The following is a 22,698-nucleotide window of genomic DNA, read 5'->3' as shown; positions in this document are numbered from 1 at the left end:
GGTAGTTGAAATAAATTTTAGGAAATATTTTAACAAAATATATATTCAAAGATAAATCATTTTGCTTTTTCCATAGTTTATGACTCCTAGATAAGCAGCTCAACAGAAAAAGATAAGTTGATTTAAGTAATACAATTGTCACAAAAACATGTATTAGAACATGATGCTAAGTCAAATTTGAAGTGTTAGAGATCATAATAATCTTCATTCTCAAGAGTTATACTGTATCTCCTAATGGAGAAGACAGAAGAGACTTACTCTTTCTGCTGAGATGCATGTTGCAGAACTTGTGTAATGCATAACACTGTTATTTCCCTCTGCAAAGCTGCCTCCTATTCACTTTTGTGTTCATCTCCACTCTGTTTCACTGCTTTAAATGTAGGCAATTATTTGTTCCCTCTCATTCCTTCTCCCCTAAAGGGGAGAGATACGTGTTAACTTTTGACATTGAAAAAACACAGTCTCTAAAAATCCTATAAATTTAGTAAGCAACAAATGTAAGTATGGAGAGCAAAACAAGTGCAGCTATGACACTTTCTAGGAGAACAAACAGCGTTACTCCCTAGGACAGGGAAATAGCAAATTCCTGCATTGAGAACTTATGCAATGAAGAATTTGTCTTCACTTTCTATGTCTCAGTTATATACCTTCTTCTATGTTTCCCAGCTTATATAGATGATTTATATTCTGTGCTGGAATTAACTGTACAGACGCAGGACTGACACTGCTGGTCTTCCTTACAACTTTTCATGCTAAGGAGGGTGGTAGCATGCAAACCATATGCTCCACTTTTTTACATGTATTTATGTGTAAACATATATGGATATATATGTATATATATATGTATAAATTGATATATATATATGCACAACTTCAACATCAAATCATCTAGATAGTGGGTAAGAGTTGAAAAAGTGCGTTGTCTAGTTAATCCTTTCTACAAGGTAACTTATATGAACAAGCCCTGCAGATTCTTCTAGCATTTCTGAACAGATTAAGAAAATGGTTTTTCCTTCTTAAAGATTAGGAAGAAGGGAGGGTTTTGTTTGTTTGTTTTAATTATTATTTTGTTTCAAATTTTACTTAATAAATTTTGAATTTTGAGTTAGTCTTTAAAGGTTGATGTAAAACTGGAATTTTTTCCCCATCAGAGGTAGCTGATATTTGAAGAGCTGGAATTTGAAAAAGAATTAATAAATAAAAATAAAGTAAGGAGTTTAGGTAATAGGGAAAACAAAACAAAACAAAAAAAATGGAGCTCTCATATAAAATATAACTGAACTTTGCCATGGTATTTTTTAATAATATATAATAAATTAATAATACATGTGCTGTACATTTTTTTAAAATAAGTTAATGAAAAAGTCTATTCTGTATTCTGAGCAAATGTGTATGTGCAATAACTATGCATGCTCTTGTCTACTTCACAATCGTTATGCTATTTGAATTTAGGGAAATTAAGAAATTAAAATCAAAGGCTCCTTGCAGCAGCTGTATGGAGATATGCTTGTTCAGAAACAAATTGTCTATTCACTTTACATAATAAGGTTTACACCTGAAATACTAAGAGATACATATATTAAAAAAAAAAAAAAAAAAAAAAAAAAAAAACATAACTGAAGATTAAAGAACTTTTTTTTTCCTTCTTCTTACTTTCTTACTTTCTTACTTACTTTCATTGTCAGAGCTTGAGGTAAATGATGGCAGGACAATTTTCCCCACCACACAGCAGTGCTGATTTTCAGTGTAGAAGAGCAGTGAGTCTTATTTCAGTAGGTGTTGCTAGAGAGACTTAGAAGGTTACAGTCAGCTGCATGATGGCAGCCTGCTGGATGCAAGGAAGATACGTTGTGTGCGTTCACTGGTTAGGTCAGAACGTCTGGCTGGTGGCCTTCACCTCATCTATGCTTCCCTCCAGTGCTTCTCTTTTCCTGAAAACTTCAAGGAATGTTTGTTTGGCCATCTTACCCAAAAAGCTGAGGTTCTCCCATAGTACTTAGCCATTATTACAACCTAATGCTGTCAGCCACATCTTCCTGAGAGGAACGGTGCTCTCTCCCCAGCCAGCCACACAGCTCTGTCTTTACTGATGCAGTCCATAATAGGCCAAAACAGTCTCCCATCACTGTTCAGGTTAAACCACTTTGGTTTAGATTAGCATGGTTTCAAAAGTAAAGAACTTCTCTGGAAGATAACCCAAGAAGAGCCTCTTAGCAGCTGAACAGGGCCAAAGGGATCCTTTGTCCTTCTGGCAGAGCTGAGAGCTCTGTGTGACTCTGCAATGTCCCTGGGGCAGCCCTTCCTCAGACAGCAACCTCTCAGTCTGCAAATTCTGCGTGGCTAGAGCTGCCTCTTTCTGAACACAAGCAAGGTAGAAAAAGAGCTTGATTAGTTAAAACTCCTATGTCCTAAGAATTAGTTCAGTTCTTACTGATTGTATGATGGACAGCCAGTACTTCAGTAAAAGAAAGGGCATTTTACAAATGTCAAATTTTTGTACAGCAGCGAAGCAGAACCTGGTAAGAAAAGTTATAGACAGTTGCTTGAACTGAACTAACTGTATGCTCTTGAAATGATTATGTGTTTTGTTTTGATTGCTCAGTTACCGCTCCTCCCCTGGCTTATTTGATTTTGAAATGCTTTCTGGAAAGGCTTGTCTCTCTCCATAATTATATGTCCTCTAGGAGGACTATAATATTAATATTGATAGAGACATTCAGGGAGATTTGTCTGGATATTGGGAGCTCCACCTTTACGAGGCTCTGGAGTCTGCTTACAAAACTAATGAGGTCCAGAATGCAACAGTTCTGGGGAGGGAATTCATTTCTTGTCTTGTCATTTGGCAACACCCCCACCCCACCCCCCACCCCCCCCAAAGATCCCAGTTAAAACAAAAACAAACAAACAAAAAGCTTACAAAATATATGCAAGGAAGAAATGAAATTCAGTATTTATGTCCCTCTTACCCTTCCAAAATAGAAGTTCCTTGAGTTATAAATACATTTAATAAAATTATGGAAAAGGCTTCAGCAAATCCATGCATGAACTATATTTAGAAATGAACTTGCAAATGAATCGTTTACCAAAAATATGGAAAAGAAAGCCTTGCTTGTATTTCATCATTTCAATGTTTTAAATAGAAATGCTTTGTTCATTAGCCAGACTGTTCCTGGGAAGGCATAAAATTAATGCTTTGACAGATTTGAAAACAAATTGCTAAATCTGTATTGATATGTTATTTTCAATTCCTGTAGCACAGTAATCAAAACTTCCTAAAGAAACTTACATGCTAACTGATAAAAGGGAGATAGTGATTTTTTTACAATCAAGTAAAACTTCAGTCTTGTCTCTACATATCCTAATGTTTGGCACAATTAATCTTTAGTAGCAGTGCTGATTTCAATCAAAATGAACAGCTTTAGTGGAGCTAAAACTTTAAAACATTTTCAAAATTCATTTCTCTAAGAAGTTTGTGGCTCTTATATGCCCAGGGCACTTTGAAAGTTTACTATATGATTTTGGTCTTATCAGGCCTTATAAATTAGCACAAGAACACAAGTCCATCATGAAAAGGAAGTATTAGTAATTAGATAAGTAGTACTTATGCATTATTATGAAATAGGTATGGGGTTTCTTTTGTTTGTGTGTGAGTGTGTTTTCCACAGGATGGTATCCATACTTTCCTCTGCTTTGTTTATGGTGTTCTTTTGGAATATTGCCAGCTTTAACTAATACTGTTATTTAGTTCTCCGCATGAATGAGCATGTATATTTTGGGGTTACTGAGCAAAAGAAAGATGTATCATTGCCTACATAAAATTAAAAAAATAATAATAATTAAAAAAAAAAAAAAACAGTTTTCAAAAGTGAATTTTCATTTTGATTAGTTCATTTTTTGTCTCACCAACTACAATCCACTGCAAAGAAGGCAGAATGGTGAAAGGGCAGGAAGGGGAACTGATCTTCAGGCTCAGCAGTTTCTGAAAAATAAGATACAACAGCCAAAAATGGATACGGCCAAAATCACTAGTCACTTTGGAAGCCTTAACCTTTTATTTCATCACCTCATCAAGGGAATAATGTGTTCCTTATCACTTTCCTGCAGCCGTCCAGTCAGATAGGGGGCTAGCAAGCACTGGTGCACACGCAGGGCGGATAGATCTCAAGCTGCTTCCCGGGCACAGAAGTATTTCAGGGATGGCAAAATACACAATGATATCTGCATGAATCCTGACTAGCAGCTAATCCTATCCTCTGGGGCATTTCTGAGTGAAGGACAGACCATTCCAGAGTCTCAGTAGCTGCTAAATCTCCCAGTGAAAAGGAAAAAGAGCAGTGAAATTTCAGCAATTCATTAAATATTTTTTCCCAGTATAGTGAATGTCTGGGCATTATTTTTTGCCTTCATCTCACCTCAGTTCTCACAATAGAGAGGAAATGGGTTGTAAGTAATATACTCCAGCTTGTCAGAGGCATACTCCAAGAAGCAAGAACTGAATAACTGCTGTGCCTTACCAGCAGAGGAGCATACATGTGTTCACCTGCTGCTCCCATGCCCCACCTCTGCCTCTGGACCACCATGGGTATGGCAAATAGCCCACAGCAGTGTGGGCAGTGCTTCCCCTGGCACATCCCAGCACCCTGATAGCAGGCGTGCATGCAGGAGCGAGGTTGCCTCCATCCAAGCAGAGGGAAGGGGTTAGCCCTACTGAGGCATCAGCAGTGCCACTTTGGTGAGGGTTGCTCTGGTGCTATTGCACATTATCCATCACCTGTAAGGCCCATTTGGGATGAAGTTTTGCCTCCATAAAGATCATGAGTACTTAACTTTCTTCATGAAGGACACGGTCTCTAGGGGAACTTATCTCATCCTGTCTCATTACCCTTACCATTGGAAGAAGCCCCAGAGGGATTTTACTTAGGCAGGTCCATTCTGTCTCGCCTGTAAAACGAAGTGGTTTCCTGCCCCAAGTCACTTGCTGAAAAAGAGGCCTTGTATTTCTGAAGTGAACTCGAAATGCCATCTAGGATCAGACTGTGCTTGCAAGCCAGGCTGGAACAAAAACAAGCTTTTATATTAATGTCCTCGGGGCCTAAAATGACATTATTTTAAATTACAGAGAGGCATATGACAGTTGTGGGTCATAATATCTATTTGTTTTACAATAGCCCCTTGAGGTTGTATGCAGGGCTTTGGTAAACACATATACGCATCTGTGCTAAGTGCCTACACACAGTGACAGGCCCATCGTTAGGAGGAGGCAAGAACAGGCATATACATTAGTGGCACCATTTTTATTCTACTGCACAGCTCAAAGGAACAAAAAATACCAGTAACCCTAATAAGCCTAACTAGGTTTGTACAATAATTGCCAGTAACAAGTAAAAGACTATCAGGAGAAAGATAGGAAGGCAGAGAAACAGACTACCGGGGAGCTACACACAGACTGCAGCTGAGCCATAGCACATCTGAGGCTGGCATCACCCACAGGCACTTGGAATTTGTGTCTTACCGCAGTGTCTGCCCGGCCACGTCAGTGCGAGGTCTCCTCAGGCTCTCTGGGGAGCCATCAGCAGGGTCTCACCCCGGCGTGTGACTAACACGCATTGTGTGGCCACACAACGTAAACAACAGTGCAGGATGGTAGTCCTGCGGGTGCTGAGCTGGTGAAAACCAACCTCAGTGCAGGCTCTGACCCTGGCCTAACTCTCTGTCTGGACATAACCTCAAGAGCTCGAATGTTCAGGCCTCCATCTGGGCAGGTGTGACAAGTAAACAGATAGCAAATCACCACCGTAAGCAAGCGTGTGCAGTCTTTCCGAATAAACCATTCTGCGCCAAAGTAAATTACCATCAGTCGTCATCTGAATGAGAATAAGCTTCACTGATTACTTTTTGCATATTTGTTTAGAATGGAACCAGATGTTCCTCGGCCTGTGTTATAAACCTGCAACGCACGGTTAAGAAAATTATGAAAAGAAGGATACTGAGTTGAGTTAGTTTATCTGAAAATACGTATCTGCTTATGAATTACATTTCTGAATCAGAGTATGTTTCCTAGGCCGTTAGACACAGCAATATGCAAATGGCCATTCCAGAAATACTAATACTGCCCCAGCATGAGTCAAGGTTTGGTTGTTATTGTTACAAAGGAACAGTAATTGCCCCTCAGGAAAATTGCTCTGAATCACTGCTGAGGTTCGTGTGAGTGTGTTAATAGAATCCTTTTCTGGTTTTAATAATTTTAATTTTACTTGCTTGATGCTTTTGCATTTCTTGTTGTGGCATGCTTTTAGTCTGCAGCCAGGAATCCAGGCTGCAGTGATATATTAGACTTCAGAAGGAAGCAAGTTGCTCTATCTAAATCATCTGAGAAATTCTTTCTGGTTATCCAGTCTGTTTGAAATTGTCAGGACATCTCCCTTTCTGCTCAAGTTGTAATACCTGAAGCATTAGCATCCCTGCCTGTATATGTGTGGTTTCCTGTTGGAGTAATATTTGTAGCATTTCTGACCTTTGAATGAACTTTTAAGAATCAATAACAGCAAGATAGAAGGAAGGTCAGCAGCAGTTTTCCTCTTATGTGAGTGCAGCCAAAATTATGCTCAGAATATCTAAGATACATTAGGAGGTCTCATAATCACATTTATGCAGCATTATTTCAGGACATAGTTGGATTTCTTTAGCACTGTCATGTAGCCACTATTGCAAGGAAATAATACAATGCCAGAGTCAATTGTGGCATTAATGGTTTTTAAGCTATTATGTATTTTTCTTCACATGGCAGAACTACCACAACAGGCCTTAACAGTCAGTGCTAAAGAATAATTTTCTTGACTATATTTTGCCACAGGAAAAGTGGAACTGGATTAGAAACCTTTCTTATTAGTGTCTTGCTGCAACTGAAACACCAGTGAGGTATACATTTCTTCCCACTTTAAATTATATAAATAAAACTGACACAGTCACCACACATATGAGCTAGCTGTCTGAGCATGAGCAGCCATATGAGATAATTCAAGATGCAAGGTTTGCCTGTTCAGATCCATCATCTCAATAAACTTACACCTGAAATATAAAGGCTCTTTCCTAATTCATCAGCTTTCTGAAGCTCCTTCCAAAATCAAGGTGATCCTGTAATTAATTAAACATCTTGATGCTGTTTGCTGCCTCCGTGTACAGAGGAAGAAACCAAGCCTTGAAATTTCCCCTAATTTCACTGCCTAGAAGTGAAGTTCTAGCTTAATTAAGTCTTTTGCTTGTACAGAGCTGGTACCTCTAGAAAGTGTTTCTTGCACTTTTTTGCCTACCAAGGAAGCTTGGCCAGCTAGTTTAGATTATAACAATAAATTAGAAGCCTGACTTCAGGATGCACCGAGTTAAGTGAGATGAATCCCATTGCTAGAGGTGACAGTAATGAGTCTCACAGAGAGAGAGGTCTTTTACCTTGTAATTGGAGTGATTTTTGTTTTTCAGTCAGGGCTGCCCCTCATGCCTTTCCTTAGAAGCAGCAATGCAGAGTCTTGATCTTTGCTGGAGACACCTGGTGCTGCTGTAACACATAGGGCTCATATTTGCAATTGTAATATTGCTATTCTAAAAATTCTTTTATTAATACCTCCATTGTTCTCTACAAAGTACATGCTGTTGTCTGTCCTATCTCGTGTTTCTTCTTAGGTCTTTAGCAGCTCCTCCATCAGTCTGCTCTGTGTGATTTTCTACCTTCACTGCTGTAGCACTTGGGAGGCAAAGCCCATGACTTTGATTCCTCAGCTCTTCCGTAGCACTTGCAGATGAGGCTCAGCTGCTTCTTTATTCAAACATGTCTGCATACCCTTTTTATTTCCTGCTTGCTGAACAGATAGTTTACAAGGTCACATCTTAAGTGCCACTCTGTATACAAGCCAACCCCAGCTACCAAACATTATGATTGAACCCGCAGCCAGTACCGGGACTTGAACCTCTTACCACAAACTGGAGCTGTTTTCATGTCAAAATAGACCATGTTCTCCAAGCTGTGCCTCTCCAAGGCAGCTTCTTGCACATCTTACAAATACATAAGCATGTGCTGCTCTCACTAACAGCAGGCAATTTTCTTGTTGGTTCCAGAGAATGATGAGGAACAGGAGGCTCTGTTGTCACTGGACAAGCCGGGTTGGTATTCCCAAGGTAATGCTATCCATCTTTATGAACTACTGAAGAAGATGACTGGGAAGATGGATCCCAAGGTATGTTAAAAGTGAGATTAAAAAGTGAAAATAACATGTTTCAGTGTAAAAGTGTTACTGTTAATGATGTGATAAGTTACAAACTTTTGTTCTATATACACTGCTTTGGGGTGGAGCAATTCCATTATGCATCAAAGCTGACTGTTTTGTTCTGCTTCATTACTAATGCTTACAGCAATGGCCTATCAATGCACAGTGTTAGCATACTCCACACCTTCCCCGCTGCATAATATTTCCTGCCTTGTTCTTGGTGAAAAGTTCTGCGTGCACTCCCTATACTAAAGGGGAGGCAGGGGATGCAGTTGCTTGTTATTTAGGTGCATGACAAAAGCTGCAGGAGTTAAAGTGGCCTGCTACAGCTAAAGTGGCCTGCTTCTTCATCATCTTCTAGTTAACCAACTATTCCTCGATTATTTAGTAATGCTGGGCCCTGTTCTAGAGTCCAAAATATCATACGATTCCTGATGAGTTAAAAGTTTTAAACATTGCAGTCCAAAACTGGAAGGAGTATTTAAGTCTTTTTATTGGTAAACATAAACTTTCTAGCTAAGATGTTTTATTCTGGGTTTTATTCTGGGTCATGCATTTCTGCAGTTCTGTGGAGAATCAGATTATCATCACAAAATCAATCTCCCTGAGGAAATAGATCAAATAAATGAAAAGGTGGCCTCGGTGAAAAGTAGGATCATATTATTTTAATTACAGCTCTGGATGGGTGAAAAGTCCACTGACGGTGTTGGGACCCCAGTTTCCATAGTGGTTAGGCTACCACCTGGGTACAGAAAAGTTCTGAATCAACAAGAGGCTCTGCGTTCTCCCTTCTCTCCAAAGTCATTCAAAATGCATTCCAGTTGCTCTGTGCATTTTCTTTTTAGCCTTTTCCACTGCTTTCTGGCAGGCTCCTTCTGTCAGTCAAAAATCTCAGTGCTGTCCTGTGTGCTAGCCCTAAATGGGCACCCCTGGAGGGTCAGAGCAAGGAGGGGATGCAGAGCCATTCTTTTCCTTACTGAACCGATTGAAGATTAAATTCCAGACTATGACATTAACAAGATCTGTGTTTGTCATGGCCAACTGTAAACACAGAGGAATTTTTATTAGGTTGTCTTAAAGCTCTTTTTCTCTCTCTCTGAGGTAGGTTTTGCTTGTGTTTTCCTCATATACAAAGACCTTTTAATTTGCTGCTTCCTTCACAGGTTGTTTATTTTGGTGACAGCATGCACTCAGATATTTTCCCAGCTCATCACTATAGCAACTGGGAAACTGTCTTCATCTTAGAGGAGCTTCTAGGGGACAAAGTTACGGTGCCTGCAGAGACCGAATCTGAGCCCTTGGAGAAGAAAGGGAAATATGAGGTAAGGATTCCTTGCAGACATTTCCTAGAGCAGAAGAGAGCAAGTTACAGAAAAGCCTCCTGCCTCCTGTACTGAGCATGAGGTTGCTTGTTTCACCAGGCTGCTGGCAGCATCCCTCATAGACATATGCTCCTGGCCGCCATCCTGTACCAGCTCAGTATTGTATGGGTGCCACAGAGCCTTCATTACCCTGAAATAACTCACACATCTCAGAAAAAGATCTGTACATATATGGTCCCTTATTCATAAAATAGTCTTCTATCTAGTAAAAAGAATCTATCCTACAAGGAGAAGTTTCACAGCAGCTTATCAGGTGCAGCACCTGAACTCCACTGAGTTCATGACATTTCCCTGCATGTCACTGCAGTAATTTTTACTAGGTTGTTTTAAAGCTCTTTTTCTCTCTCTGAAATACAGTTTACTTGTGTCTTCTGTATATACAAAGAACTTTTCATTTGCTGCTTCCCACATAGGCTATTTATTTTGATGACAGCTGCACTCAGATAAGAAGAACTGTTCCTAAGACTGGTCAAATGGGAACGACTGATAGTTACCTCAGATAAATAATAAAATTTCCAGGTGGTTCACAGCTGAGAAGCAGACTCTTAGCATTACTGTCACTCTTTAATTGTCCCTCAGATGGTGAAATTTTACTACAGTTTATCCTTCTGTACACTGCTGAAGAACAAAGTAGGTAAGGAACAGCACTCAGATGGCAAAGTTGTACCTCCAGTATGTCATGCTGAGGAACTATAATCTAGTTCCAGTTTCAGCATAGGACCTCTGCAAACCTGCCCCCAGACAACAAGAATAAGGAAATACATTTACTAAAATTATCTACTTCTCATTTAGACGTATCTAATATTGTTCCCCACTATCCTGATTTCTAAACAAAGGACATTTGACTTAGTAAAATAAGGAAATGTAGTCTTTAATGTTCAGCCTTTTTCCTGAAGTGTAGGGTGGGGGAACAAAAAGTAAAGTCTCTTATCAATAAAAATGTGTTCTTCAGTAAAAAAAAAAGGGGGGGAGGGTGGGAGGAGGAGGAACAATGAGTAGCAGTGCAACAGAGGTTAATATAATTCAATTTAATTAATTTGTGTTGTAAAAATAACTCATTATCCTCCTAAAATCTTTTTTTTTTTCTTTTTCTCTGACTGGAGACTCAAGTGTATTGCAGCTTTCAACATACATCTCTGTAAGCTTTAGCTTATTTTTTTTTAACTCAACCATTGGTTCTAAAGCATGTTCAATATATGCGTTTGAAACATATATATTTAAACAAGCAGACAGCATAGGTTTATTTTCCTGGAAAGCAAGAGTTATTGAGTGTTATGTTTCTAAGCCCTTGGTGATGATGTGTTTTTATCTTGTTGCAATACCTCTGTCTGACTCCTCACAAGATCCATCTTCTCTATCACTGCAGTTACCAACCAGGAAATTGAGACTTTTAGACAGGTGTTTGACATTTCACTAAAACCGTGGCAGTCATGATAACAGATGGAAGCATCTCAGGGATACACCACCTCTACCACACAAAACCCCTGGTCAGTTTACATCCGCTACCAGTGACAGCGAGTAAGCAAGGGAGAAATGAATTGTGTTGATTAAAGGAATCTGAACCAAGGGGGCCGTGGTAGGTCAGTGGTGTTATTTCATTACCATGCTGCTCACTGGAGTCTGAACAACAGGTCACATCCATATCTCTGCAGTTGACTGGATGCTACTAACTTAACTGGACTAGTTCAAAGAGACTCCCTTTACAAACCCAGGAAAGTTTTATTTTTATTCCCCTAATCAATTTCTCCCATTAACCCTTTGGTTAGGAGGGGAGGAAAACCAACTCAAAGGACTGGACAAAGTCAGGTATTGTTTGAAAATTGGACAATAGCAAACTAGATTTAGTACCGTTCATTAGCCTTCTTATTCATTTCTCAAAAACAAATACTACTCCAGATTTTACATGCCACGCTGTGTGTGCAGAGAGGGACTAAAAATTTAATTCAAGACACAATCCCCCCTTCTATCAATCTTCACAAAAGAATACTCCATTAAATAAATGGAGCATTGCCTCTAATTTGCAATTGCATTTTTCAGAAAGAAATAACCAAAAAAAAAAAAAACTGTTTACAGTTGCATGATTTGTATTTTAACAGTAACAGAGAGGGGAAGAAAACAACCCACTTGCACACAAACTGGGAGCCTAGTAATTTCCATTTTCATTAGCAGTTTTTGTCTTTTCCACTTCAGTTAAATGTCTGATATAAGCCAGATACACACAACTGTGAAATTATGGAAACAACTACAGTTCTTTTGAGTGTATGAGTCATAACCAAATGAGCAAGAGAATTGCAGACTAAAAACTATTCATGTAATTATCATCTCCTAAGTGAATTGCAGCATGCAAGGAAAAATCAAAACAAAACAAAACAAAAACAAAAAACACACATTGTGTTGAAACTAGATTCCCCCCAGATTTGGGGGTTTGCTTGCTTGGCTGGAGGATTTGTTTTTTCCTTCTGTTCTTTAAATGTGTGATCAATTTAATCAATGAAAACTCTAAGAAAAGCTGGATTTAATCCCAGAATTTCAAGGGAAATCATTACAGACTAGGGTTATAGGAATGAATGGAGTAAAATGAGAAGACATTGGCAGATATAGACAATATTTCTGCAGTTAGAAGGAAAACCTAATTTTTACAGTATTGCCTAGCAGCTGTCAGGGAAGTCAGGCCCTTGCATCCCAGTACTTCTAGGACTCCTCTGAGTGACCTCAGCCAAGGGCCGATCGCTCTGGGCCTCTTGGCTCTCTTCATCTCTTTATTCTTGTTTATCTTCAACACAAATCTAATGATACTTTCAGGAACAACCTGGTGAGCTGCTGTGAAGCCCAGCCAGTTAAAGCAATGCCCTTAAAGCAATGTCCTTAATGCAGCATGGCTGTGTTGCTCAGGTGCATCTGTTCATTGTGGGCCTTACCAGCACAGCTGTGCTGGAGGAAACACATCAAATAATTGCCGTTATACAGGCAAAACTGCATTTTGAGCATTGTTTTTACTAGCACTAAGAGTCAGTGGTGGTTTTATTACCTTGGCACAAAGCACACAGCCATTGGTGCCACCCATTATTGGGATATAGTCTATGGTAATACAGTAAAGTAATCCTAGTGCCCCCCACTTGGTTCAAAGACACTGGCATAGATGGCAAATCACCATTTAAATAATGCCTTTAAAAAATACTACATACACACTGCTTTTCAGCTTGATTTTCACTCCTATCTCCCTTATATCTTTTCTTCTTTCCCCTCTTTACCAAACAGAGTAGAACTTCAGAGCTCAGCTCCCTGCCCAATTCAATTTTCTATAGGCCATTTGTAAGCTGGCAAATCAGTATTTCTTAAGGGTCCCATTAGGTGAATCTGTCTGGTCTGTTAACAGGCCCTATTTGTCTGCAGTTAATAAAGTAAAGGTGATAGTAAGTATCCCAAGTGCTTTAATTTAGTGGAAAGCTTTGGGTCTTGTGGAACAGTTGCACCATCTTTATTCTCTGAAGTCTAGACATAGCCTTTGAGGTTCTGTACCCTGATCTGATACAATCAACATCTAAACGCCTCCTGCTGTCTGACCAGTATACTTAAGAGCAAAACCACATCTTCAGGGGTTTTACACATGAAAGAAGGGGGTGCACAGCACTTCTCAGGACTTGCCGCCCTACAAGGAAAGCAAACTCCATGTTGAGGGACTACAGGAGTGGCTGGGGGACCTTCCAGAGCTCATCAGCCCTGCTGTTGAACGTGTATCTCCAGGTGTATGGGGAGCAGGGATATTACCTGGGAACTTATGCTAGATTTTGCAGCTCTATAGACTTTGTGCCACATTGTCTTGCCTTCAGTGTGGGCTATGTGTATTCCAGGTGAGATATGGACATCTTCTAGGCAGCAGTTCGTAATGACATAGGGAGTGCCAGCAGATGCTTCTAAGTATAGGGGCAATGTTTTGACAACTTTTATCAGATTTGAGATGTAGCCTTGCTACCAAACCATCTCATGTGGAAATAATCCAGCAGCAAAACATTACAAGTTCTCTAACAGGGGACTTGATGACAGTGCTCATGTCTGTGCTTGGTTTTATTACAGGCAAGAACTATAAATACTATATTTATCTTCCTCCTCCTTAAAAAGTAAGACATTCCTACTCTAAGAATCACATCTCTGAAGTAAAAAATAAAAATAAAAAAATCCTCTGTCTGTGATTTTAATTGCCTTTTGAACTAATCACTCATTTCAAAAAGCAGAAGCCTCAGATTTTTTTTCTCTTGTCAATAAACAAGACCCTTTCTTTTGTACAAATTTTTGTGTGGGTCAGCATTGGGTGTTGGTATTTGCTTTTTTTTTAATTAATCACCTAAAAAGCTGCATGTGTCATCTAGCTGGCAAATGATTTTAATTCAGCATAGCATCTACATTTGACTATAACTTCTGTGGGAAAAAAAAAAAAAAAAAAAAAAAGAGTAAAGTATTATGTTGCTCCTAAGTGGGAAAGAAAAGAGCACAGTTCCTGAATAGCAGTCAAACTGATGTTTTTGGAATTAAAGATATGTTTTTTTCCATGCTTCTTTATTCACATCAGAAGACAGAAAACACTATCTATATTTGACCAAATCACTTTCACCCTCCCACACCCAGCTATGCTTAGAGGAAAGACTATTATCCAAAATCATTGAAAAAATTGTTCTGTTTACTGACTTTTTTTTTTTTTTTTCATTGGAATCAACAGCTTTGTTGTGATCAAAAGCCAAGGATGCCTGTCATAAATACAAATTATTCCAGCACTTTCTCAAAACTATTAAGAAAGGGGTTAAATGGAAAATAAAGTACAAAAGATTACAAATCTGGAGGCACACACTAGGATATCTGTTCTTTGCTTTGCTATCCTGAAAATGACTTTACACACAAATGACTTTAACAGATTTTCTGCAGTGTGGTTTGCAGTTTTGTTTTCCATTTTTTAATCTCTCTGTAGAGGCCTCCTGGAGCTTTTTCTGGCTGCTCATGGCAATATATAGCAGGTTTCAAGATGAACTGCAAAAACAAAATTGATTTTCCCAATGCTGCTTTAACACTCTCTTTCAAACATAATGAGTCTGAAGTTGTTTACTGAAAACATACAGGGAAAAAAAATCAATTTTTCATAGTTTGTTAGGGATCTGAATGGCTCTCCATGGATCTTGTGACTCTGTTCTCATTCACCAGCTCAGAAACATATAAAAGACCACAGGTAAAATACTGCTACATTCTTCACAATTCTTCCACCTACCATGCAGCATCCTGTAGAGTCACTCCTTTCTGGTGGAAGAGTTCCCAGCTGTACTGGGCTGCTCAAGTGCTCCAGCAGAGGAAGGCAGCAAGCTAGTTATGCCATCTGAAACAGAAATAAATAAATAAATAATCTAAGGGAAAAACATTCACCAAAAGGTGACTTTCATGCCCTAGGGAATACATAAATGATGTAAACCTGAGTTTGAGGCCTTATAGGAGTAGGATTTTTACTGTTCTGTTTTACAGTACTTTTAAGCTGCATTGCTCCTGATATGCAATATAAGTTTCCCAGAAAATCAGTGAAATACTACAGACTTCTTCAACTAATGCTTGTGGTTGGATAGACAAGGAAGGTTTTTTTTTGTTTTGTTTTGTACTTTTACATATTTACTTATTTTATTTCAGGGACATCAGCCTAAAGCTCCCTACCCTATATCTAAACAGTGGGGCTCTTTCTTCGTGGACAGATTGCCAGGTCTGGAAAATGCAGAGGAAACCTTAGTTCGTACATGGTCCTGTAAATGCATTAGCACTTACAGCACTATCGCAATCCCTAGTCTTGAAGCAATAGCAGGTAAGGAAGACTTTTTTTTTTTTTTTTTTTTTTTCCCTAGTGGACATGTAGTATTCACAGTAACTTTGTCATACCATTGATTTATTTTTGAGATGACATGTATCCAAAGTAGATTCAAAAATACTGTCACACAACAGGTAAAAGATATGTCTCTCAATTAATTACTTTGATGTTTACGCTTTTAATAGTTTTCTGCTACACTACTTTTTTAGTTGTTTGTGTCTGCAGATATTAGTGTCTGCTTAATTAGAAACAGGATGCAATATTTAACAGATTGTAGAATAGTTCTTGAATTTGGATTTCAGGAATTCAGGATTTCCCCCCAGTATTTTGTGCTTTCTCCTTTCAGTGGTTAGCTACATTTGGAAACAAATACAGACAAAATTACTTGTGTTGTTTTAGACTTCAAAATGTGTTTCTCTTTGATCTGGCTCGTTATCCTCCCTTATCAGCTCCCTTATCCCATCACAGATGAAATGGAGATGAACAAACACAAGAATGTAATGAAGCCAAGAATGCCTAGGACTGTGCTTCTCTCTCTCTCTTTCATGTATTGTGTTTGAAACTGCATCATAGTAGACAGAGATTGAGCCTGAAATCTACTCCTTATCTAGAAAAAAAAAAAAAAAAAAAAAAAGGCCATTACAAGCAATGTCTTGTTCCCCAAAAAATCAGCTAATTAGCTAATTGAGAAATGAAATTAGTTCAGACTTTCTACCTTTTCCATCAAGGTTGTGCCAAAGGTGCAGTTATGACTAGTCTACTGGGTTTTGCTACTGTTTATCCCTGAAGGGGCTATGCACTAGTTTGTAAGGTTTGTAGCAATAGCTGTAGCAGTAATACTGCAATTAGCTTTGCAACTGCAGTACGTATCAGTTGATTATGAAGTGGTGGTGAAGATCTTCCATTTATCTATTCTCAATCTATTGTTTTTCCTTAATGAACTTTGATACACCATATCTAAAGGAATAAACAAAATATAAAAAGAATGAGGTGCTTAGCTCTGTGAAGACGACAGCAATTGTTTAGTTTACTAACCCCTCTGCTCAGCATCTGTAGCCTACTGTATGCACAAGACCAGTGAATACAAAGTTCTTCTGAGAGAATATTTCAGATTTGCCAAGCAGTTATTTCTATGAGAGAATATGTGATAAACCTGTTTCTTGCAACCACATCCTACACATCTCAGTATATTATAAGGATATCTCAAAACAGAAAACTCATACAATTCCACAATTTATATATGCTTCTGATATTTACTGTGTTGCAGTCTGTATTTCAGCCTGGAGGTACAAAGCCCAGATATAACAAGGGAAATTACCAGAAGAGAGGTAACTTCTGTAAAACACCTTTCTAATATTATTTTTTTTCCAGAGCCCTTCTGTAGTTTGCTTTGAAAGCGTTGACCTAGAGGAAATATGCGGGTTAACTATGTTCTGTGAAAATCCTCCTTCCCACCAGCTAAACCATAGCTCATTCTGCACAGCTAGCAAATGCTGTAGACCACAAGCTTATCAAGAAGTTCCCAGCTACAAATGAAAGTATGAGAACATTAGTCATATATGTAAAAATTATTGACTGAAGTGCAGGAACAGCATAGCTGTCTGTTCCTTCTCATTTTATCATCTGTGGAGCCCCTGCAAAGCTTGTTCCTCCATCAGGAAGGATGCTGTGTGCCTTCTCACGCTGCCTCTGACTGGCACTGGGGCAAGGACCAGTGTCTGAGAAACTTATACCCCAAAGCTAAAGGACAGCAAATGGAGAACTATCATTTTAACTTGAAGCTATGTGCGACCTCAAAGCTGAATATACAAGAACATCTATGGTACCTTACAGAGAGAGGTATTTCTCGTTTGTTTGTGATAAACACAGATGTTCATTATTATGGATGTTGAGGCATTCCTCACTCCTCACAATACCTTGTTTCACTCCTGTCACAGCAAGCAGTTAGAACCCCTGCTTTGCCAAGCCCTGAAGTTTTTGGCTGCAGTTTTAAGTCATAGCTTAGCTGCAGCTATTTTGGAATAACCAGCTAGAAGAGATTCAAACGGGTTATGTGAGTTTGATGTGCTCCAGCTTTTCCTTTCCTATTCATGCATTTTAATCACCAGCAGAGGACTTCCCTCTGCTAAGCTGCACAAACACAGACCCTTCCTCAAGATCCTTTATGCTCAAACGTGCAAGCTGCACTGTGCTGACCATACGGGTTGAGCTTTTGGCTGCCAGGCGGGCAAGCAGCTGCTTTGTTCCTGGAGATGTTCAGCAACCTTGTTCAAGTTGTGGGCTCACAGCTGCTTCACTGTTAGCAACCTGAGCTCTGGATGCCCATACAAGCAGTAGGCAGGGCCACATACAAATAAATATCCTAACAGACTGTGATCTGCAAAAGTCTTTGGTGAAAGCCAAACAATTGCTGCTAGGATAACTTTAAAATACACTTGACTCTTGTTTGGATGCAAAGTGTATCTGTACTTAAGGAATAGCCTGATTTACTTCTCCAGACAAACTTCATTGAAAAATATTATTCAAAAAATTATTTAACATTATTCAAAAGAAGTAAATACTAGTGGTGTTTTACAAAAATCACTGAGTTTTCATCAAAATTCGTATGCAAACTCTTTTGAAAGAATTATCAGAAATTAATGTGAGTTAATAAAGATCTTTGAGCCAGTTTAATTTTTTTTAGATACAGGATGTATAAAAAATAATAATAATCTGTAGATCTGGATTGAGAAATTGCAATAGAAACAACTATTAAAGTTCTCTTTTTTCACCAGCCTCTTTTGAGTTTGGCGCAAATGCCTTCTAATGGTTTCACCTAAAGAATTTACACATGTAACTAAAGGGAACAACCTGATACTTACCAAAGAGCATTGTAGGAAAAGGGCTCCCCAGGGAATGATGCTGTTGTAGTTTTTGGCCATTCAAAGTATAAAATAACAGAGCATATATACTAACTGTGTGTATAATTAGCAAAGCGACAGCTTGGTGAAAAAAAAAAAATATTCCAGTTCATTCTTCATGAGCTTTCTGGGCTGAATGAATGTAGTTATTCTTCTACACATTTGTCCTCATCTTTAGTTGAAAATTCAGTATCCGACCCAAAAGGGGGTTGCATTCAAAGATGTATCAGAAATTCTGCATTCTGATCACATATCTACCAAGCAAAATATTAGTAGGATTGTAGATTACTGCATCACAGCTTGTCATCTAAGCTCCCCTGACAGTCATTGAAAAGGAATTGTCATTTTCCTAGGGTATGAAAAGCAACATTTTCTTTATCATTAAAATTGCCTAAAGGACAGAAAGGATCTTCTATAATAAGTTCTGCATAATTTCCTCAGTTTAGAAAGGGAATCAGATAAAGGTAAAATAAAACTCTTCATTTTAAATTTTATCACATTGATAATAAGATGATATTAAATATATATATATAACTGAAAAGTAGCACTATCACTATATTGTTGTAATAGTAAGAGGAAATGAGCTAAAATGAAAGATTTCTGAATATTTCATAGTTTATTTATGACCTTATTCTCCTTCCCACTTTCAGTAAACAGGAAGATTTTTCTCAAGAATTTAAAAGCTGAGGAACTCAAAAGCAGGAAGGTTTTTCTCAATAATTTGAAAGCTGAGGAATTCATGATTATATTGCCAGTACATGGTTAATAAAATATTAGAAGCCAAAGCTCCTACTCCTGTTCTTAATGCCTCATTCACAAGTCCATCTGTTTCTTCACTTTTCTGCTATCGAATCTCTCCTCATTTACAGCTCCCTCACAGTTTTTAACCATTTTCAAGCGCAATGATATTGTAAACCAAATTTTCCAAACCAGGATCCTTGTGAATGTTATATTTTAGCTCACACATGGAAATTGAAAGGTGTAGGGATATGTCTGGAAACAAACAAACAAAAAAGGTATTTAGTATAAACAACAGTACCATCCTCAATTTCAGAAAGTTTGATTTGAACCAAGTAGAGGCAGGTGCCCTAATCTGTCATACCTGCATAACCCGAATAGTAACTTCAAGGAGCAGGTGACTGATACTCTGTGGCCTTTTCATCAAATTTCCAGATGTCTGTGTACATGATATGTCCTGTGTCGTGTAGATATTCCAACATTAACTGCAGAAGATCCTTCTGATTCAAAGGATATCAAATACAAATCATATTTTAGCTATTGAGCAAATTTTTGTAGAATAAGTCAGTAAAATCACCAGCCAGTGCTATCATTTCAGACTGATATTTGATTAATGATTGCATGATCCCAATAATTATATGCATATTTCAAGCATTTACTTTGAATTTTTTCATGGTTGAGATTTTTTTTTAAAAGTCCCACTTCAAAAAATTCCACAATGAGTAACTGTTGAGTTTTAGTGTTTATGAGGGAATTCTGTTAAGTTTGTTTTGTTGCGGGCTTGAAAAAGTGGGCCCTAAATCCTGGTAAGGAGAACCCAAGCAAAACAGTAAAACTTTTTTTTTTTCCTTTTTTTTTCCTTTTTTTTTAATTTCATGATTGTTAACCTAAGTTCCTGAACTTGTCTCATAACCTCTGAACTGTGAGGTTTGTCATTAAAAAATTACTGCAAGCAAGAACTGAGGTTTGAGAAATGTGGCAGTTCAAATCAGTTGCATTTCAAAGAATTAGTGCAAAAGTAAATGTCTTATGGACACAGTTCTTCACACTTTGGAGTTGTGATAACCAAGCTTATGTTGCACATGAGTATAAATCATTTCTTTAAATTTTGCGAGCCATACAAAATCTTATCATATCTCACCCATATGGGTACATAACATTTTCTTTATGCCTTATTGATATTTCAATTGGCTAGTGCAAGAGAAAAATCTCTGCTTTAATTTGCCAAAAGCTGTCTCTTTAAAGAAATCTACAGACCCATGCCCTGCCTCCTTCTGCAGGAGTTTGAGTCATCAGTCTGCTTGCTGTATAAATATAATGCTGAAATTGCCAGTGAACCATAGCAAAGGAGTTCATGTTTCTGCTTAGAGTTGCAAATTATCTGCACATTGGAGAGCAGAAAGCAGCTGTGGCTGGGACACTGGAATTGGCAAAGTGTGTCGCAGATACATGGGTCTGCCTGTCACACACTGACTGCAAATTGCATTCAGCTTGTATTTTAATGGTCAACGTCCTTGAATAATTTATTATTACTATGGAAGTCTTTAATTTAATCATGTAACCATGTGTAACTTGTATATCCTGAGCATTATCATTTGTAATCATTACTGACATGAAACCAAAAAATATATATAATACATTAGTTGTATGTTTTGTCATTGAAATTATATCATTTAATGTCAAACCTAACTCCTATTAAAATTAAATTAGTCTTTCCTGTAATCAAGGGGATAATTATATACTCTTACTTATTCAAATAAAACAATAATGGCATAAAATTTACTTAAACATATTGATGAATCTGTATTACAAATTACATGTTAATTATCAGTAACCTTTTGTACCTAATGCCATAACTTACAACCATGCTTTTACTTAGCAGTTTCAAGTAAGAATGTATCTATGCTGTATCTTAGAGACTTTAACAAAATACTTTGAGGATTCAAACTCCCTTTGGGGCTTAGCTGCTATAAGGAGCATTTGCTATTAAAAGACCCAAGAGATCATTTTTATAACTTCTTTTTATGAAAGAAGTGCATTTTTTAAAAAATGTTAGATATATAACAGCACAATTTCTTTTTCTTTTTTTTTTTTTTTCTTCTGGTTTTGGTGTTTTGACACAAGTGAAAAAATTGGTAGCAAAGAAAATTTACTAGAGTGAAGAGATGTATTAGCAGCATCTTGCTCTGAGTCTGTGTGTAAATTGAAAAACATCAGATAATTTAAATCCAATTCAGCTTTTCTAGGAAACTAGTTTCATTGTTCTTAATTTAAGAGACAGAAAAATACACTCAACACAATGGAAAAATATAATGCATTTATTTTTTCAGCTGCAAAATATAACCAAAACCAACAACATTTCAACCATAACAAATTATTATTCAGTAAATCAGAGATAGTTTTTTAAAAAAGTCTTCAGGACCCAGCATTCCCCAAAGGTTCTGAGAACAACTTTCACAAAGGAATTAATCAAATTACTTGGTAGTAATTTTGAACGTTGAAAGGACAATTTTCACCATATTACGGTTTGGTCAGCCTTTCCTTGCTCTTCCAGAAAGGTGTGTTGACTCGTGCCCCGAAGGCTGTGTCAAGTCATGCAGAACCCAAAAAATTACTTCCTAGCCAATAACTGACAGAAATGTTCCTGCAGTCCCTATTCTGCTCCATGAGATGTCAAAGCACAGCCACCTCTAAAAGATTAAAGGGAAAACTCATGAGCAACTCATTAAGAAAGGGGGAACCACTCAGTCATTTCTACTTTAAAATTATCCTTCAACTCAAGCAGCATAATTTCATTTGCAGGCTGCAATTAAAGCTATAATTGAGTTTTGACTAGATCGCAGGCTTATGGGGTGGTTTTAGGTTGTTTCTTTAAAAACACTGGTGGTAATACAAAGTGTTGCTAATTTTTAAGTGTGGAAAACAGTGCAAATAGCTACCAAGTATTTGAAAGACTGCTTTGACTAGAATGGAATTTTATACGATCTGAAATTTCACATATATATTGAAAAAAAAAAAAAATGTTGCTGGAAACCTTTATGTACCCTGGATTGTTGCCTAACCTATTCCCTCTGGATTAAGATGGAAATGCATTGAAAAGAACAATGTAGGCCTTGTCTTCACTGCTTAAAAAGCTTAATGTGTGTATTTGTTTGGCTTTTTACCTTTAGGAAAGCAATGTTTTTCACCCATCCTGAGGGAAAAAAAAATAGGGAAAGAAACCATTTGTTCTACAGGTGAGGGAAATGTGACAACGTTAATTCAAATATAGACAATGAGGTTGATTGCAGCATTTGCCTCAAAATGAAAGTACATTGGCTTATCATCACCAAATTTATTTTCATGTAGCTCTCATGCCTTTACAGTCTTAAAATGCAACTTAGTTCTTTTCCTCCATCAGAAATGCCTGTATGGTCAAACAATTGCTTGTTTTCAGGCTACCTCCTTTGACTTACCACATAAGCCCTTACCACCTGCCGTACGTCCAGGATGAGTCATTCAAACAAATTACTTAAGTGAACTTTTTAGGAAAAGACTAACACCTGCTAGTGGGATCTTGGTGATCTCTTAGGATTTTTTTAGATTAT

The 22,698-nt window shown here is 37.8% G+C and overlaps 1 protein-coding gene and 1 long non-coding RNA gene across 2 annotated transcripts in view; one reads left to right on the top strand and one right to left on the bottom strand.

The window, feature by feature from the left end:
• Nucleotides 1-22,698, top strand: part of NT5DC1 (5'-nucleotidase domain containing 1) — a 149,351-nt gene that overhangs the window by 120,479 nt on the left and 6,174 nt on the right. Inside the window, exons 9-11 of the mRNA XM_035320604.1 lie at nt 8,110-8,228; nt 9,422-9,580; nt 15,302-15,470. Of these exons, the coding sequence (XP_035176495.1) occupies nt 8,110-8,228; nt 9,422-9,580; nt 15,302-15,470 (447 nt within the window). The remainder of the gene's footprint in view (nt 1-8,109; nt 8,229-9,421; nt 9,581-15,301; nt 15,471-22,698) is intronic.
• On the bottom strand, nt 9,387-10,275 carry LOC118163701. The gene is made up of 2 exons (XR_004749164.1): nt 10,135-10,275; nt 9,387-9,555 (listed from the first exon to the last, which is right to left on the bottom strand). It is a non-coding gene; the product is annotated as an uncharacterized LOC118163701 (long non-coding RNA).

The sequence above is a fragment of the Oxyura jamaicensis genome, chromosome 3 (genome assembly GCF_011077185.1).
Source record: "Oxyura jamaicensis isolate SHBP4307 breed ruddy duck chromosome 3, BPBGC_Ojam_1.0, whole genome shotgun sequence".
Lineage (NCBI taxonomy): Eukaryota > Metazoa > Chordata > Aves > Anseriformes > Anatidae > Oxyura > Oxyura jamaicensis.
This window is presented reverse-complemented; position numbering and strand designations above follow the sequence as displayed.